The 20,046-nt window shown below is 40.7% G+C and overlaps 1 protein-coding gene across 8 annotated transcripts in view; it reads right to left on the bottom strand.

Annotated features, from left to right (window-relative positions):
• The window catches only part of COL14A1 (collagen type XIV alpha 1 chain), a 118,443-nt gene extending 99,576 nt beyond the window's left edge, over positions 1-18,867 (bottom strand). For 4 of the 8 annotated variants that reach the window (XR_002434900.1, XM_021385898.1, XM_021385899.1 and 1 more), the window contains exons 1-5: positions 18,461-18,867; positions 14,874-14,995; positions 9,111-9,227; positions 7,301-7,444; positions 4,105-4,191 (exon numbers count right to left, since the gene is read on the bottom strand). Coding sequence is in view for 7 of the 8 variants with exons in the window: in XM_021385898.1 (XP_021241573.1) it covers positions 4,105-4,191; positions 7,301-7,444; positions 9,111-9,227; positions 14,874-14,961 (436 nt within the window). In the remaining variant the exon portion in view is untranslated. Of the gene's footprint in view, positions 1-4,104; positions 4,192-7,300; positions 7,445-9,110; positions 9,228-14,873; positions 14,996-16,208; positions 16,362-18,368; positions 18,391-18,460 lie in introns of those variants that run through there. The other 4 variants (XM_021385893.1, XM_021385896.1, XM_021385895.1 and 1 more) reach the window with 3 other exon arrangements.

The following is a 20,046-nucleotide window of genomic DNA, read 5'->3' as shown; positions in this document are numbered from 1 at the left end:
TGGGAGATGGGGGGGAGGGAACAAATGACCGCGTGGTGCTTAGCTACCTGCCAAGTTAAACCACAACACTTTCTCATTTCTGTTCTTCCTATTTTCTCTCACTACCTTCCTGGAGAAAGCAACTAAGTGGGAGTTTGACTGATAGCCTAGGCTAACCTACAACAACTCTCATAGAAAAAAAAACAAAGTTTGCAAGCAAAAAAAAAAAAGCCTCCTGTGTTTTGTTATTTTCATTAAAATCATTGCCTGAAAATGTTTCAGGCATGAACTGAAGCACCAAAAAGAGAAAGGATATAGTCACATACTTCCACAGGATGTAGTCAAAACACTGCGATTCTTCCCTCCCTAAAGGGATGTGACTAGAGAATCACTCCTAGAAGTTCTTTGAAAAACTGTAAAACATCTGAGAAGGCAAAGAATGTATTAATCCCTTTCACTGTGCAGAAAGGAGCTTTGTACATGACGGAATTGGAGAAGTGCCAAGGTACAAGTACTCAAATATCAAATATCAGTGCGTGCTGAATGAAACTGAGTCCGTGAACTTTATCTCAACAGGGAGGAAGAAAAAAGGCTTCTGATATTACTGAGCGTGCAGCAGTGATAAATCAATCACTAAGCTGAAAACTGACAGGTTCTGAAAAATATAGGAAGATTCAACACTTGAAATTATTTGTACAGAAGAACTAGTGGAGGTTTCTAGAAATCAAATACAGTGTTAACATTTGATGTACAGTCTAAAAGGTGAATAAATTTGGCACAATGACATTACTGAATATACACTGCAGGTTTATTTGAGATAAGAGCACAGTACTTAGAGCAGGAAATAAAGAAGTAAATCTTTTCAAACTACCTGAATGGGCAGGACACAACAGATGAAAAATTTAACTGGGTTACTAAAGCAGCTGAAAAAATTGCTAATGAGCCACACAAGCCACTGACACAGTTTCATAAAGACCAAGAAAAACCTAAATACAAGTTAGTTCAGAGTCAGAAGAAAAAGGAAGATTTTAGAGGTTAGGTGAAGACACACACAGCTTCCAGCACTAGCTAGAGCCTCAAAGAGTAATCAGATAGGAGACAGTACTCAAATCAAATAACAGACAGCAGAATCAGTTCTCCAAACCAGAGAAGTTTGGAGAGCGAGAAGCTTTGAAGCTACCTGGAATCTCTAACATAGATATCCATCTTGCATTTTTTTTTGTGAAGAACTGATTTCTTTGAGTAGAAGCGTTATGATGGAATCTTTCTTCCACTGAAATTGAAATTTATCGTTTATATTACGAGATCTTGAAGGAAGTTATTAGCTAATTATTTAAAAACAACAAACTTCAATGTGTTTCTTGTGCCTTTCAGAAAAATCAGCACAATACATGTGGACCAGCTGATGTGTTAAGATAACTTATACACTGTCATTACTGACAGCGTCCACACACTTTTTCTGTTCATTTTAACAAGTTTATTGCTATGCATTAGTAGTTTTGCCCCAAAACATTGAATTGGGATTACATGACCTATTTAAAATGCCAAACCTATCCTAACATTCGTATCGGAGAATTGTGAGAGATAATTCTTCATATGCAGAAGATTGAATTATGACCTCTGCCTTTATAAAGCCTGCAAAGATCATCTCATCTCCTCTTCTCTAATCATCCATCAGTAAGAAGTGGGACAGACGTTCACAGAAGGTACCTTTTTACTTTGGAACTTGGCTCCAGTACTTGCAGAAATGGTTAAATAAGCTTTTGCTGCCCTTCCAGCCAAGACAAGAACAGAAGCAGTGACCATTTCCTGACAAAACTAGTCTGGAGAACAGTTGTTTTCAGTTTGTTTTGTGGGCAAAGATTGCTCCTTTTTCAGGTAATACATCACACTACCCAATTGTTCAGGGTTTTTTGTTTGTTTTTTTATAACTGTTAACTCTTAGGGTATCACCAACTTGACTAAAGGTATAACAGTCACAGAATGTATCAGAGATGCTATTAAATGCATCAAATATGGACATAATACCAAACTGTTATGAAACTAATTAAGTGCTGGCCTGAATTCTTTAGGTCACACACTGATCATTTCCTGTCAAACATCTGCAGAGGATCAAGTTACTCTTCACAATTTTACCATCAAATTTTGCTCTTATTTCTTTCACAGACACTTCATGATTTATTTTGTTTTCATTCAATGACCCAACTTCAGTCTGAGGTGGACCGGTCCTTATACTTTAAGCTATAAAGAATTTTGATACCATTACTCTTCATGCATCAATTCTGAATTCACTGCTAAGCATTTTTTGCTGATGTTGTTATTTCTGAATAACTTTTTGTGCCTGGACTCTCACTCTACTCTCCCTGAAGTCACTGAGTTGGAATCTCCATCACTTTCAATTATCATTATGCTGTGCACAAGGAAGAAATATACATTAGCTAGAGAGTAAGAAAAAAAGTACATTGCATTTCAATATAGCTGGGATTGGGTTTAAACAAAAGCAAGAATTCATAAAAATCAGTGTAGCTAGATTTTGGTGTTGTTGGTGGCTTTTGTTTTTTTCCCTCCCCCTTTTCGAGAAATTTCACTGATTGGGACATTTTGCCTTCCCAGTTTTCTAGTAAAAAATGTTACAATAAACCTATGGCAAGAGCTTTCCACAAGTGGTAGATGAAAGTATATTTTGGTCCAATACAAACTACACTGATACAACCAAAGAAGTTTAGATACGTAAAACGCTGTTAGGGATAGGGTAGAGCAATTGAATTAAAGTCTTTGTAAGTAAACAAGAATCTTAAAAAAAGGGAAGTTGCAGATCCAGACTCCTCTTACCAACCACATTCTTGTCCCTGCTGCGCAGAAAACAACATAAATTCTCTCCCACAGTCTGACAGACACTTTCCTCTATCCGCATTTAATCAAAAATTTTCCTATTACAGGTCCATTTTTCCCCCCCTCCTTCAACTTTTATCACTTGTCCCTCATTAAGAAGTCATATTTTACGTCTTTGGTTCTCTTATTTCTTCCAGCTCAGACTTCTTCTAGACACGAGACAAAGATTACCGATTGGTACCCTATTATACATTTGGAGGTATAACATTTTCTATACTAATCCCTATCTAACATTTTCTCCAGTGCACTAAATGTAACACATCTAAGGGTACTGGCTCAAAAAACAAAAGCTGCATCGAAACAAACTTGTATATTATTAGTAAACACCACATGCTCAAACACTTATGCTAAGAAAAAACTGAATGCACTGAACTGAGAAAATTTTGCGTGGGCTTCATGAAGCTTCGGATGAGGCCTCCGGTATTTTGTTACCAGGACACAAAGCAAAACGTAACTGGGGAAATACAGGCCTTGAAAATTGCAATTACTGCCAGGATTACTAAAATTCAAATGGCATTTTCTTAATGTATAACAGGAAAAGCTAGAAATAGATGTTGCTGCCCATTCTAGACGAGCTTCTCATGATAAGCAATATTACACTTTGCCAGAAGATTAGCTCCTCACAAGCAGGCAAAAGTTTCTCTCCCGTTAAAATATCTCAAATTCTTTCAAATTAAGACCCTCCTTAGGACAGAGATATCAAGTTATGATATGTCAAGTTATATGTCTATAATTATAGAAGAATATCAGAATATCAATTTCTCTTTAGGTAGGAGTTGATACTAGCTAAGTCTGTCTTGCAGGCAAGATGACATGATGTCACATACATATAAACACATTAAAAACAATTACATGAAATAAGATCTATTTAAATATGCATCCACCCACACAAATACATGCGCACAAATTTTATTTTATTTAACTAGTACACCCAGTGGGAAGTACAGGCAATATGATTTTTTTTTTTTAAATGCAGGTTCAAAGCCTGCTTTTATGCTATTCATAGTGGTAGTGCTTACTGCATGAAGTGATAAAACAGAATACAGAACTAGAAGCGATCCCTCTGCTGTAGTAACTCTCCAATACTCGTGGAAATACTGATTGCTCCCCTCTGTTCAACTCAACCACCCCAGGAACCAGATTTAAAGTAATGATTTAAAGATAATCTATACAGTGGCCAAGTTAAACAAAGAAGCGGGTTATTATCAGAATATCACCCAAGTCACATCTGACCTTCTGGAGACGGTTTACTCGCATTTGTTTTTTCTGGATCCTTCACTTTGGATTTACTTGTTTCTTTTCTTCTCTCTATATCTTTAACTAGAAAAATAAGGGGAAAAATAAATCAATCAGCTGAGAAACAGTGCAGTCAGAAGCATGTTGTTTTCCTCTTTCAAATAGAAAAATCTCACACAGTATCTTGCAATATTCTTAGGTAACAAGTTACCATTGCTTTCACTCTTTGGGTTTATTACTTCCATGACTCTGCCCGCCCACCCCCCCGCCCCCCTTCCCTTCTATCCTTATTAAAGTTCTCAAAAGTGATTCTCCTCATTCAAGAGAGTCCAAATACAGTGACATCAGCATCTAAGCCTATAATAAGAGTCAGCACTGGAAATATAGCTCCAAAAGTTGGCAAAGCTAGTTGGGCAAAGTCCAGTATTGCAGAGTTCTACTGCAGGTCGTCCAACACAATAGCACATAAGCCAGCTATTACATTATCTTCTTTGCAAAAATCAGCTTAAATCCCATGCCCAAATCTGTGTTCAGGGCACCAAGTATTCCCACAACAGCAGAGCTGCTCCAAAGCTTAGACTTCAATAATTTCCTGTCTCGCAAGCATGTGGGATGCCTCCCTTTCTATGTCCTAGATTTCTCATGAAAGCCTAGCAGAACCTACCTTGATTAGCTATTCTTAATATTTTATTAGTAGCCATTACTTCCCTACTCCATTGTAGTTTGAAAGATTCTGCAAAACCACTGCTAAAGTCATATACTGGGGAGAAGAATAGGATATATTTATAAAATATAAAATAATTTATAAAACATTAATAAAATGAAGTTACATAATATATATAATTCTGATGATATATGTATCAGAATTCCTTAAAATGTTAACTGGTGTCAAAACCCCAGCGATCTACAATGGCCAGGAACAGTTTGGGGAAAAAAAGAAAGATACCTTCTATAAAGTAAAATTTTACTCCAATTAAAACCCTTAGTTTATGTAGACCTGGATTATAACCAGCATTCATTCAAGTAGGCATCAAATCTTAGCCTGGATCAGTCATTCTGTGCTACATCCTTTGCAAAACATTGTGAGACAGTGAAAGATTGTTATCTCTTGAAACACACAATATAAAAGGGACAACACAGATATTCTGTTTTACAGAAGTGAAACCAAAGCCAAACAGATTACACTGATTTAAACCAGCTGAATATGGTGTATCTGAAACAGCATTCTCTCAAGTCTCAATCCAAAATATATCAGTAGACCATCTTAAGGTCTTATGAAGACAACAAACCTTTGTCAAATCTCTCAGAGTGAAAAGCCTCAGCAGAACAACATCCTCACTCCAGGTATAGAACTAAGGATAATGGTCAAAAAAGTCACTATTTTTTTTTTCTCTAATCCATTCCAATTAAAATAAAAGAGCTAAAAAAGCCAGAGTAATACCAAGCAAAAAGGACGCCACTGCTTAACAAGCAAGAGCATTCCTTCAAATAATAACTATGAGCAAACATCATTAAGGTGTCGATGGCCTCTGCTAATCCTCGTGCTGTGGAGGAGCGAGCGTGTAGAGAAATGGTACATAAGTATGAAAAATTTCCCAGGAAACAAGTCAGTCACACCTTGACAGATTTTTGGTTTGCGGAAAGCCTTTGCTTAAAAATAATAGTAAAAATCTAAATGCATAAGAAAATTAGACAGAAAGACACCAGTTTTATTTACATATTCACACAGGCAATGAACTTACCAACTACATTTTTACAGATGCATCTTAAAAGGAAGATATCGCGCAGTGATCTTGTATAATAATTTACAAGAAACAGAAAAACAAAACATATCTAACTATATAAAAGGAATACTCTTAAGAATAAAATTTTATTGTAGCCTTGAGAAGAACTCATTGTACATCAACAGCAATTCCAGTGCATTAGATACACATTTCCAATGCACCAAAATCCAGGATATTCTCAAAGTTTTGAATTTGTTTGACCTTTTGTCATCTCTAGAGTCAACGACCACTTCTCAGAGAAGGGGAAAAACATGGAATACATGATAAGAGAAAGGAAGTTTTTGTATACATGCCAGTCCTGATTTTATTTATGTAAGGCATCATTCATATGGTCAAATGAAACTCCCATCTCATTAAGTTTTACATGTTTTCATTGGCAGCAGAGAAAGAGTATACTAAACAGAACTCCCACCTTGTTAAAATCAAGCTGCCAGCTCTGCATTTCCTGAGGAACACATCTAGTTTAAAATAGAACGACACCTGATATTACAGAAGCTGGTATAGCTTTCTGTGGGCTGCTCTTTAATGCTGAAGTAATCTGTGGTTTTGCGGGTTTCGTAACTGGGATGGTACTTAAAAGAATAAATACACAGTAGAAGTGATTAAAAGCTAGAAAGGCTTTGACACACAGCACATCAAGCTGTTAACATATTTCATCTCATGTTGATTTTAATAGTGAAGTGATTTAGCAGTCAGAGAAAGCAGTATCCTCCACAGGTATTAAAATATTCAGCATCACGGGAATTAATTCAGCATGATTTCATCTATACTTCCAGACTGTCACATTCTTTCACTTCATTGACCAAATTGATAGTGCCCATGTTTAACAGAGCTAGTTAAGATGCAAATGAAGAGAAATCAGTGTTTTGTTTGAATTTCTTATATCAATGTGAAAAAATAGTGTTATAAATATTAAGAATGTGAATAGGTCAGATAAGCATAGTTTGTAAACATATTTGACAGTTTAAGACCAGTGAGAATTTAGCCTTTCACGGTATCATTGAACAAATAACTATTTGTCAGTTGATACAGCTACACAAATCTTTAATAAAAACAGTTGGAAGCAGGGAGGGAAACTTCCTGATATCAGATTATTACACTTCCCTTCTCGTTTCTGCTCACTGAAGATTCTCTTGCAAAAGACACTGGGTAATTTCATAAAGAAACGGCAAAGACAGGAATTCCAAACCAACAGAAACAAAGATAGCCCAAAACAAGAAACTCCTGTGCAATTACATTAATTCAGGCCTCCAACTGTAGCTGTATCAGCTGAAGTTTGTGGCTCCAATTAGCCTTCCAGAACAGAAGAAACTGTTTTTCTATTGTTGCTTCCAATATCAGTTTGTTAGTTTCATAAATTACACTGAATGGCTGATCTGCTCTGGATGTTAGGTATAAAAGATACATACTTCTGAACTGGCCTTGGGCAGGCTTACTCTCCTTGTCATCACTGAATGCAATGATCTGAAGGGCATAGTTTTGATCTGGAATGAGACCTTGAATAATTGCTTTGGTTGCAGTGTTTTGAAGAATTAGTTGATTGGTTTTTCCACCTGAAACAGAAAAATCAAAAAACGCAAATGCGTAATTACTTCCTTGTAGAAAGGTAAATGTAGTGACTTAAAACCACCTCAAACTCTACCAAGACCTAAGTGTACTTTATTATCCACTTTTGGAACTATCCAGACAAGTAGGCCAGAGGACATCACCAAACAGCAAGAAGTCACACAGCCTGACCAGACAGAAACTAATTTTTAGATAAAAACATTCTAAGACAAACCAATCAACCCTTGTATCTGTAACTAGATCTCACGGAATAGCCAACATATCTAGCACAACTATTAACAGAAAGAAGTTTTTGGACAATGAGATGAAACACTTTATTAAAAGTGCAAAATCAAATAATCAACTCAGAAAGCAGAGAAGTACTTTTTGTAACAAAAACTACTGACTTAAGAGTAATGATATGAAATCACAGAACTACGTAGGTTGAAAGGAACCTCTGAGGTTACTCAGAATCACAGAACGGTTGAGGTTGGAAGGGACCTCTGGACCTCATTTGTACAACTCCCCTTATCAAGCAGGGCAACCTACAGCCACTTGCCCAAGACCGCGTCCAGGCATTTTTCTAATACCTCCAAGGAAGGAAGCTCCACAACTTCCCTGCGCCACCTGTGACAGTTTTTGGTCACCCACACAGCAAAGAATTGCTTCCTTACGTTCCTGATGCAATACTTCCTGCACTCCAGTTCATGCATATTGTTTCTTGCCCTGGCACTGGGCACCACTAAGAATAGCCTAGTTCCTTTTTCTTTCCACACTTCCTTCAGGGGTTTATGCAAATTTGAATTCGCATTTGTTTTATAAAATTTTCATAAATTTCTTTCATAAAACCTTGTAAGGTTTCTGTTAGCCCAGTTCCCAGCTGTCCAGACCCTGACTTCTAACCTGTCAACCATTCCCTCCAAACTGATGTCAAACTTGCTGAGAAGATGGTCTAAACCACCATCCAAGAGAAGTATTATGAGGTACCGTTAGAGAGTATGCTGTCTGATGACATGAGATTGATAAAGCATAATAAAATGAAAAATAACTAATACAGAAACGTACACAACAGCATAGCTGTTTCACAGACTTTCATTTGGCCCCTTAATCAGGAGACTTATTTATAGATAAAGATGTATACATGTATTTTAGCTAAATGTAAATATGTATAGTAGTAGTACCTCCATAAGGTATCCTTATATAGCCACTCTGTCTTCTGTTTTTAAAACTGCTCTTGAATGAAAACCTGAAAATATAATTTCATGCTTATGTCTGTTCTAAAATCTTGTTGGTTTTTCTTAGAAGTTCACCATGGGAGAAGGCCCATGGGAATCCATCTCAAAGCTCTGACTGAAACAGTGTTCCTGTGTTCTCCCTCAAGTACTTCCTGTAGTCTTCCTTACACCCCACTGGAAGAAAGGTCAAGACAGATGATCAGTGACAATCCAAAGGACTACGTATGAAGCAGAGCTACCATGAGTTCCCACATTCTGTGCCTATGACTACACGGTGCTTCAATAAATTTCACTTCTGTTGAATGGTCAATACTCTTATCCACAGTTTGATCACTATTCTTTATTCCTAAAAGGTGACATTAGCCTCAGGACCTAACCTTAGGTCTAGATGCCAACAGTAATTTCACCTTACAAGAGAATACACAGATTTTTATTTTACCTGAACTCGGAGTGACAAGCAGCTTATATCCACTGAATTGCCCTTTGGGGGCTTTCCAAGAGATCTGTACACTGTCAGGATTGACTACATTATACCTTAGTCTTGTTGGTGGGGACACTGCAAGTGGGGAAAGAAAACAACATTTAAATTCAAATAAAAGAAATAATCAATTTTAAACATTAAAACAAACACGTAAGAAGACAACACAACATTTCAAAAGTAAAGGATGCGAGTTATTCCAAATGTCACACATCAGTTAATTAGTTTGTAAAACAACGTCCCCAGGTGCACTACTTCCCTCAGACATACCTTTTATTTAACTGTTTACAAAAACAAACTAAAAACTTAGCAGAGGACAGGAGAACAAACAGTGTTAGATGTTAAGTCTCTAGTTTAGCAGGCAAAGCTGGTAATACAAATGCTCTTTGTTAATACAATGGAATTTAAGTTGCTCTCCCTGCTTACGCTGAAAATGTGCATTACATAGACAGCCTTCTTTACTTCACATTATTGTGGGTGTTGCCCCACATCTGAAGTCACTCAGGGCCAAATTTTCAAAGCCTTGTGAAGGCACTGTAACCAAGAGGAAAGACAGGCATGCACAGGGCGCAAGGAGCATCAGCTGCTCAATTTACAAGCCCAGCCTCAGGGACACACACTCGCCCAGTTGCAAGCACTGCTTTGGTCTCAGCAAGACTAGGAGACAAGTACAGAATAGTAAAGATTTAGGTAGGGGGCAATCTGGAAACGGTAAATAAATCTGGCCTTTCCTTATCTTGTGCCACCACATGGGTTTCAGTCAGAAGGAGCAGGTGAAGTGAATAAAAGCATGAAAGACATGACATTTCAGTGACAGAGGAACAAACAGAAAATCCACCCTAGACTGTTATGCAGTATCAGCAGTATGGTGCACATGTACATTAACTGGTCCTTCACAGGGAGCATCCCTCTGCTTTGGCAAGCTCTGCTGTTGTTAGACAATACCCTACAGATCATTTCTCCTCTACTCCAGGGAGCCACAACCCCCTTTCACAGCAGACAACTAAAGCACAGCTGCTAGTTGTGCAGCCTGTGATATTCAAAAATCAAGGTTGTCAATAAGGGGGAATCTTTATACATTTGAATAGGTTTGGGCTCATACAGAGCTAACTGATCTACAGTGAAAGGCAGCCAAGGAAGCCATCTGGAGGCTGAGCAATAAGAAGGGTCAGAAGAGCTTACTTAAGTCCTCCACAGACATTACCTCTCCTCTTCCTACTACCTCCACAGCCCATTTAACTTTTTCCTTTATTTTTCTGTCTCCTTATGCGTGCCTCTTGTCACTACCATCCTTAAGGTTCCTGCTGGCACATTTACAAAAGAATGGAAATTATCTGAAAGATTTGGGAGAAATGCCAATTTCTTTGCCCTGGAGCCCAATATAACTCTCAACTGACCGGGCCCATCGCCGTGTTTTTCTGGTCCACTACACGTAATATGTCAATAGTTGTTACAATATTTTTGAGATTTAAGGACTACAGCATATGGAGCATCTGAGTGTACAAGGGAGAACGTGCTATCCAGCAGTCTCTGGCCTCTCCATTTGACCTGCTGCAGTCAATGCAGGTCTGGCAACAGCTGCAGCCAAAGATCTGTCCTCAATTGATTACTTTTCCTACTCATTTCTTTTTCCAAGAGCTTGCAAAAGAATGGAGAAGGAAAGAGGCAAGCTGTAGTGTTTTTGTCATTTGAGGTGGGGGGGTGTTAAATGTCATCTAACAAAAATATTTTGTGTCTTAGAATTCTGATGCTTTAACACAAGATATTTATTCCTTGTATCCAGCCTACCAATCCACAAGGGACAGCTTTGCCTGAGCAAAGGCTGGTTCTGTTCCTCTCTGCATTGAGATTTAGCACCAGAACACAGAAAAAGTGAGGATGTAAGCACCAAGAGCAGCTTAGTAACACCTTAGCATTCCCAAAGAGTTGAAAGAACAAGCTCAGGAGAGAGGCAAAGGGACAGAAACAGCAGGTAGCACATCAATTCCATACATGCAAAATTGTTCTGATTGCAGCATTGGGCATATATCCGAACAGTGCATTTCCTTATTTGTTGGGCATAATCTTGTCAGACTAGCCTTCAAACTGCCTGTCACCTCCCAGGCAGGGGTTTAGAGGAGAGGCTGCAAGTAGGAGCACGTGCAGGAATCACTGTGAATGCAAAATCAGTTCTTTGAAAATTTGGCCCCAGTACTGCAAAAAATATTTTGGTGGGCAAGCTTCTGCAAGAACATTCAGCATGCTATAATTGTAATAAAATGACAGAGACTATGGCAAAAAGTTTTGAAAGCCAAGCAGACTGTAGTTATGGATTACAGCTTTTAATTCATTCTCAAGATTCATTCCATCTTTTGAACTACACATAAGTCATAATGGATTGGTGCTGAATGAACAAGAGTGACAAACCATACCTAGAAATTTGGAAAATATGCAGTTCCTTTCATACTTATTTTGACTAAGAAAAATCAAATAAACTTCTTACACTTGCATACTGTCTGTGTTCGTTTCACTAGGATTAAGTGGTAAATTTGTATGGGGCTTAAGAGGCAGAGTTGAGAGCAATCATAATCTAAAAATACATACTGACGAAGAAAACCAAACCTCATGTCTTTGGATTTCAGATGGTTTTTTTTCTCTGCCATCTTCCTCCTTCCCCTGTCATTCCATCCTGCTTTCAACTTAATTGATGAAAGCACTTTCTAACAAAGAAGCATAGTCCTGGCCTAATTTCTATTAGCCATCACCAAACCAGGTAAATTTTGGGAGCCCCTAAAAACCAATCACAGATCTTACAAGCAAAGAAGGACACAATCACCAGAGGCTTTTCGGTTTACTACAGAGTTATAATGTGAAAGACTAGAAAGGTTGTGCCACAATAGTCTTTACATAACTAGTCAATTTTCAGTGGGTATTTTTTGTATTAAAGGTAGCACTGCAGAGGAATAGATATTCCCATACAGCAATGAACCATAAGGCAAAAAAAATTTTCACCAAACTGAAACAAATCCAGCTGTGTCTTAGCTGTGCAAAGACTAATGTTCTGGCATAGAGGAGTACATATAGCTAAGGAAGTTAAAAATCTAACACTTGAACAGACAACGAAATATTGAGGGGAATTACTACGCATTCACCAACCTGAAGAGGATATCTTTATTTCTTTGGACCTTTATTGTCTGTGGAACAAAATCTCACTTCTTGCAGCGAGGGAAAAAAAATTAATCCAAGCTGAGTCAGTTAACTGATAAAAATCAGTAGCTAGAGCTTGTTAAGTGCCTTTACAGGAATGCAAAAGTGAATGGCCGTCAGCAACATTAGAGCAGTCACCCAAAAGAAAACTAAAGACAAGTCCAAGGCTTTGGTTTATGGAACCAGATAGATTAGTGCTTCAAATACATTATTCTTATGGACAAGTCGGGAAAGAGCATTCTGAACTATTCAGCATTTTAATGGAAAGGAAAAATACCGTGAACTGCATATCTGCAGCTGTCTCAGGGACATCCAATACTCTAAAACTGGATGTTAACTAAACCTTGCGGCTTCCAATGTACTTTCATCTTAAGAATTGAACTGAACAAGTTAAGAAGCATTGCATTTACATTAGTAACACATGGAAATTATTGCTATGCAAAGACAAGTTTCCATCTTTAAATAAAGAAGGAAAATACCTAAAGAAAGTTACTTTATGAATAAATGGAAAATTCTGAAGCTTTTTCTTGCCCAGAACATTTTTCCCTGTGTACTACATAAAACCTTAAGTACATGAAAACTGGAATTTTTGTGGCTGTTGTTTATGTGACGTTATGCTGAAGAAAGAAATGGCAGCAATGAAAGAATAACCATCGTTGAGGAAAACTCAATATAATAGTATATATGGCATTCAAACAATAAATGAGAAAACCATGTAGCTCAATGTAGACAACTCCTCAGCTGAAGGAAGAACTTGTAGCTTCAAGCAGGTTCACTTGAATGCCCCAAACATTTATTTTCCAAGAAGTCATGTTACACACCTCTAACACAGCATCTTTGCCAAAGGAAGGAAACACAAGCTGGGACTAATACCAGCTCTTCCTATACCTTGGCAGAACGTACAGTTTCTTAAATCAGACAAGCATACAGTTAGTGGTGCATTAAATTGTAAACAGCCAGAGTTACTGCAAGGAATGGCAACCTTAAGAAAAGGTATTTGAGAAACATCTTAGTAATTTCATTGTAAGTAGAGACATTTTTATTCTGTGAAAATGGGTTAGAGATTTCATATCACCTCATTCAACAACACCACAGTCATTCTGGGCCAAAGCAATACTCCGCTTAGCTTAGTATGTAACTGCTGACAGCATTCAGTAGCTGATACTTGCTGAAAGAATATAAGAACAAGGGAAGCATTGTTCTTTACTCAGCAAGTACACCAACTCTAGCTTCTGCTGGTGTGGTGATTGTGGAAAAAAAACTCCCTCTGACCATCGTCTCATTGTACTGATAGTTTGAGAGTTTTCTCCCTTATCTATATTTGATTAAATCAAAGCATGGAAAAAAAGCAGGGAGAAGAACATGGCTTTTCAAGTTCAAGGAATTACATACAACTGTATGGAGATGACCCTCTATTACCAATCCTGTTTTGCAAATCTTAGCCATATGTATTAGGGCTGAAATTCACAGACAGAAGAATACTGACCATATGCTTTGCTTTACTGGCTCTTCAACTCAAAAACGTTCTGGGCCTTACTTCTGACCAGAACTGTTGCACTGAACATTGGAAAGGCATATTTCTTCATTCAGTTCACATTGCCACTTAATATTACTGCGAACATGTGTCCCTAAGTTCTGGGAGAAGCTTGTAAAGCACTCACAGATGCCCAAGTATCTACGTCAGTATGCTTCCCCAGCACCCGAGTGCCACGCAGACTGGACAGTGCAGCTACATGCTTTAATCAGAAGTCAGACAGCTTCAGGTTGTCACCAGTTTGAGTGTGTTCATGAATAATGCATTACACAACAGCCTTAGCAGAGCCCCAGGATCAAATTCTGCTTCTAGTTATGCCTCAGCAGACTCATATCAAAGGGTTCACATAAACATAATTTTGAGAGAAAGTTATTTCTTGAGAAGTCATAGAAACTCATTGGTATTGTTCCTCCCTCCTTCCCCAGGCAATACGATAAGTTCCCCTAGAAATCAGACCACTATCCATCTGATTTAACAAGTATTTAAGCCTAACAATCTCAGCAGTATTTTTTTAATATTCATAAAGGAGATTTAAAAAAAAAAAACAGGAGAAGCAGTATGTGACATTAAACAGTACTGTGTGATACTGTATGATGTGTTACTTCAGTTATTGCCCCAAAGACAAAAAGTACATTCTAAATGAGTTTAACATCAAGGCTGGTCCTTCAAACTTCCTTGATCACATAGAGGGCAGTCACAGCAATTTCTGATAAGTGCTTTCAAAATGAGTTATACAGAACACTTTCTTCACTCCTATTTACTAGAGGCACCTGAGCTTGCAAGCTGAGTGGTTTAAGATATTTGAGATACAAGGTTCAAGAAGTACACACGAATGCACAATACTTCTCTCACCAAGACCAACAGCAAAAGCTCTGCTTTGTTTCAGTAATTTTAGATCAGCATCCCAACAGAGGGAAGCAACACTTGCATTTGGAATAAGGAAGTCTATTTCTGCACATCAGAGTGATCTAGCAAAAAGCTAGATCTTTTTATTTATCACTTACCTTGGCCCTGGGCATCACTGACAGAGTAAGCTGCAACAGCTAAAAAAGCCAAGATGAAGCAGCTCTGTACCTCATTCCAACAAAGCATCTTTTCCCACTTGACGTATACAATATCAGCGGGTCTGAAAACACAGAAGATAAGTATTTAATGAACCTCTAAATCTAAGGTATACACTTCAGTGAAAAGTGTGGGCAAAAAATGATTCCATTAAACAAAAAACACAGCTAGGAGTTTGTCATGGACATCAGTGAAGCAAAGATTTCATCCTGAGAACAGCTCGCAACCAAATTAGGTTTTGCTTGAGAAAAACAGAGGAGTACATTTTGAGCACTGGACGATTCTAATAATTGGTCCCATGCAAGGAGAAAATAGTTCTTCTTTGCAAGGCTTACGTTAGTATTGGAAGTAGTGCTTGCTATGTATGCATAGCAAGGCAAAATGGGTATCTCTACACAATCAAGTGTTGTAAGCCCCTTATCAAGATACCTGTGGTAAAGAATTCTCAATCTCTAGGTAAAGTAGAACTTAAAAAGACAACCATAAAATAATCAAAAGACGACATAATATCCCCAGTGATATAATTTACTGGTCAGTTCAACTAAACAATTTTATAGATCAGCTGTCAAAAAAGGCAGAATTTTGCTCTGAGGAAACACAAGTTCTCTTTTCACTGTGCACTAGAGCCTACCCCATTTTTCCTATTTTTATCTTATTCATTGCTCTCTGTTGTACTATCTGGCACCTGCAGGGACTAAAGCAGACACTATCCAGAAGTCATGCAGAGTACCAGTTGACTAAGTACTGATTCTATTTGTAGGCAATGCCACAGTCAAAATTATTTACTCAAAACTCAATCCATTAGAAACGTCAACTTCTAATACTTCTCAGTTGAGTTACTCAACACGCATAGAAGTACCTCTGAAGATTCACAAACACTTAAAAGCATGATGTTATGAATATGTTAATCTACCCTTCAAGCAGTTTTAGTCAAATTTCTGAACAATTTTTGCTGCCCTCTCCTGTTAGTATTTTACTGGAAGATTAAACAGAGCTTAGTAACAGTAAGTTTGTTGCTGCCGAATACTCAGGATTGGAAGGTTTACTTTGGTTCACATATTTCTGTTTCGCAAGTCCCTCCCCTTTACTTTCCATGTCACTTTCTCTAATGTCCTCAAGATACCATCATTTAATTTACCTTCCCTATTTTCATCGCCTTCGGAGGAAGACATAACACAAGGGGTCCAACCACTATCTAAAAATTGAAGAGGCAGACTGAGGTACCTCAGCCAACAGGTGACAGACATGTTTGGAGAGAGAGAAGGAGATACACGTACAATTTACATTACTCATCCATGCACTTGGTAGGTCTAATGTCACAAATGTCAGTCATGGACTTTCGGTATACCACCTAGAAATATATAGGCAACTTAATCATTTGAAGTCCTAACCCCACAGGAGGTTAACTAAGTTTTAGCCAAATGATCAACAAGTTCCACACTACTTGAATCAATCTCTTACATTATGAATCATAAAGGTTGGAAAAAAACACTAAGATCATCTAGTCCAACCATCAACTCATCAACACCATGCCCACTAAACCATTTCCCTCAGTGCCACATAGAATCATAGAATTGCTCAGGTTGGAAGAGGACCTTCAAGACCATCAAGTCCAACCACATATCAAGTCCAACTGCCTCTCTCACATCTACACATTTCTTGAACACCTCCAAGGACAGTGATCCCATCACCTCCCTGGGCAGCCTGTGCCAATAGCTCACTGCTCTTTCTGAGAAGAAATTTTTCCTAATCTCACAAGACAGAGCCAAATAGATATATCCAATGACAAAACTGAACTAAAAGCTTAGGTACTGCTATGCCCAGATCTTAGGACACATGCTCCAGATGGAATTCAAGAAGCCAAGCAAGACACCAAGTCTTTCTATACACAAATCCAAGGACTGGATCCAGATGAGCCAGCACAGTCAGCAGACATTTGCTGCAAGACAGGCAATAAGAAAAATGAAGAGAAAGCTCAAAACAGCATCCCTTGTGCAACTTACATTGAATACTGAGGCTTCTCCTCACCTCAGGAATACAATGCCAAACACATAAATGTTGACACTTCAAAGGACAACATGCAGTTTATTCTTTGGTGCAGCCACCACTATGTGTGGATTTCTTTCCGTGTAATAACCCAGATATTGAAATATTCACTCACAGTTGTGAGTCAGTTCCTCATTTGCTAGATTTGATATAAATCCTCTTCTCAAATAACGGCTATAAATACTAACTGACATGCAATCCTGTGGGGGAACATTCCCTCCTTTTCCTTTTAGAGAAAAGCCACTACACAGAGAAGGTAAGGTTTACTGACTGAAGTGTAACTGGTGCTGCAGAAAACACAACCTAGGCACAAGCTGACTTCTGCACTTGAGAAGGAGCAGCCCACAAAGGCAGCCACGATTCTGCAGCCACCTCGTGGCTGACATCACTGGGGAACGAGAAGAAACAACCTCCTGCTTTTTATACACTTCTCCTTTTATTAACTATTTGGGAACAGAGTTATCTGACTGAATAGCTCTGGCAGCAAAGACCAAACTCCAGCCCCCATCCCAAGCCAAGAGCCCTACCCCGAGCCCTGCTACTCCCCACGCGCTCCGTGCTGCGGGCTGCCCAGGCTGCGCACGCCCCGCAACAGGGCACCTTCCTCAGGGGAAGGTGGTAGCACTGAGGCCTCTCAGCCCGGGAGAAACCTAAGGTACGCCCACCTGCCGGAGGCAAGACGTGCCAGAGGAGCGCCGCTTTTCTGGCTGCCACTTAAAACACAGACAAGGACCAGGGACCAAGCCACCAGGGTTACATCGCGGTGGTTTCTCAGGGAGCCGCCTGACCCAGCACCCAGCCGCTGCCTGGGAACAGCCGCGGGCTCCACGGGGTCGACGTCCCGCAGGCGAAGAAGCAGCGTGACCCGCTCCAGCCCGCCGCCGCGCTGAGGGGAGCCGCAGCCCCGCCGCCATGGCGGCCGCCCCCGCTCGAGCAGGGCGGGAAGGCGGCGGGGGGCTCGGCAGGGCGCCCCAGCCCGGCTCCGGCAGCCCCTCAGCGGCCACGTCCCGCTCTCCAGCCGCAGCCCTCACGGCGCGGGGCAGCTCAACCCGTCCTGAGGGGCCGCGGCTCAGCCCCATCCACCTGCAGCCCCACCCTCGCCGCCTCTCGACTCTCTTTGGGGCGCTCCCCACAATCGGTTCCTGAGAACACCCCACTTGAAAGCATCTTCCTCCCCCGCAAGATAGCGGGGCGGCCCGCTGCCTCCGCCGAGCTGAAGTACGGGACCCCGACCGAGCCAGCGGGAATCCCCTCAGTGCGTGCCCGGCAAGCGCGCTCACAGCCCACGGCAGCCGCGAGGGAAGCGATGTGCCCGGGCGCGCTCCGCAGCAGCCGCGGGAAGGGAGGAGGTGCTCCCGCGGGGGGACCTCCGTCCCCTCTTCGCCCCGCACCTCGCAGGTGCCCGCGCCGCGCTCCCACTCGCAGCCAGCCCCTGCCCGCCGCACCCCGGCCCCCGAGGCACAGACGCGGAGCTCGCACCGACCTGGGCGGGCAGCAGCGAGTCAGTCGGGGCTGGGGGTGCTGCCGCTCGCTCCCCTCCCTCCGACTGCTCTTCCCCTCACAGCGCCGCGTCCGATAAGGCGAGAGGGACGGGAGAGGAGGCGGGCAGTTATAGAGCAGAAGGTGGAAAGAAGGGGGGAAAGAGGCGCGCGGAGCCTGGCAGCCAGCGCCCGCCCCCGCTCCGGTCCCGGCGGTGCTCAGGTGGGCGGGCGGGGCCGGGCCCTCAGGTGCTGTGCAGCTCCTCGCAGCTCCTCTCCCTCCTTCCGGAGCCGCTCGTTCACGTTCACTCCGTTGTAAATGATTTAAAAGGTGCCTGCTTCACGGTGTTGTGAGGAATGTATTTCCCCAGTGCTGCTCATTATGATGTGCATCAGTGATTCCTCGGGGAAAGATTTATATAAAAGTGTTCCAGCGCTTGTCTGGCTTCATGTAAACCTTGATTAAAAGCAGTGTACTATATATGCACGTTTTTGCCGTCTATATAGACATAGGGAAGGGAAAGTGGAATTGCAGAATCTCTATTCATACAAAAACTCTGACTTATCTACAGTATGCCTTACTGAATTTACAACTGAGGTACTACTCATGGGGTTTTTAAGTCCTGAGAATTTAAGAGGTGAGGGAAAATATACATTTCAGTGCGCCTTGTCCTCCGTATGAAGTTGAAAATGGAATCACGGGAGGATTGTAGTTAAGAAACGGGAGGAAAGAGGGGTGTGCGTGCTTTGTGGATGCATGAAAGCGGGATGGCTGCTGCCAGGTCGGGCTCCCAGTCCTGCAGCTCTCATCCCAAGTCGCTGTGCACAGATCTCTCTCTGCTGAAACTGCGGAAGTGTTTAAGCTTTACAGGCACTCTTCTGAGTCTGGCTGGTTTCTAGAGCAAAGGTTAAGAAGCATTCCTAGATCTACCCGGCACATCCTGTCATCCGCAGCCGTTCTGCAGCACCACCAGATGTGTGCAGTGATAAATGCTTTGTACCAGTTGACAAGAGAGTCACTCACAAGATAATGTACCCTCTGAAGCAATTAAGCGTTCAGCTCATTGATGCTAAATGGGATTCATTTTGTACCTTTCCAGCCCTTAATTTGTGGATCTAGCTAAATAATAGTAACCAGAAGTCAAGGAGGCAGACAGGTAAGCCAATCTGAAATACCCTTAAGGACTTGGTAAATGTAGAGAGATCGATCAGCCTCATCCATGACTACTTTCTGGCTCATGTACTTCAGGGCATGACATGGAGCAGCCTGCCAAAGGGACAGTTTCGATCCATCTCCCTCTTTTTTCTCTTTTTTTTTTTTCTTCCCCGTGTTCGTAGTGCAGTATGCAAAGTGCATGAGCTCCATCCTGTGGCTGCGTCTGGTCAGGATACAGGGAGCTACACTAAAAGTCTGCAGGATCCCACTGACCAGAACTCCCCAGCCTTCAAATGAATGAATGCTTTAATTCTGAGTCGCCTCCATATATCAGGAATGAAATTAATATTTTACATTTATGTGAAGTATGTGATTTCAAGGGTAACTCTTCTGAATTGTTTGTATCAGTTTATTTTCCTTATTCACTATTTTATA

The sequence above is a fragment of the Numida meleagris genome, chromosome 2 (genome assembly GCF_002078875.1).
Source record: "Numida meleagris isolate 19003 breed g44 Domestic line chromosome 2, NumMel1.0, whole genome shotgun sequence".
NCBI classification, from domain to species: domain Eukaryota; kingdom Metazoa; phylum Chordata; class Aves; order Galliformes; family Numididae; genus Numida; species Numida meleagris.
The sequence above is the reverse complement of the archived record's forward strand: the minus strand, read 5'-3'. Positions and strand labels throughout refer to the sequence as shown.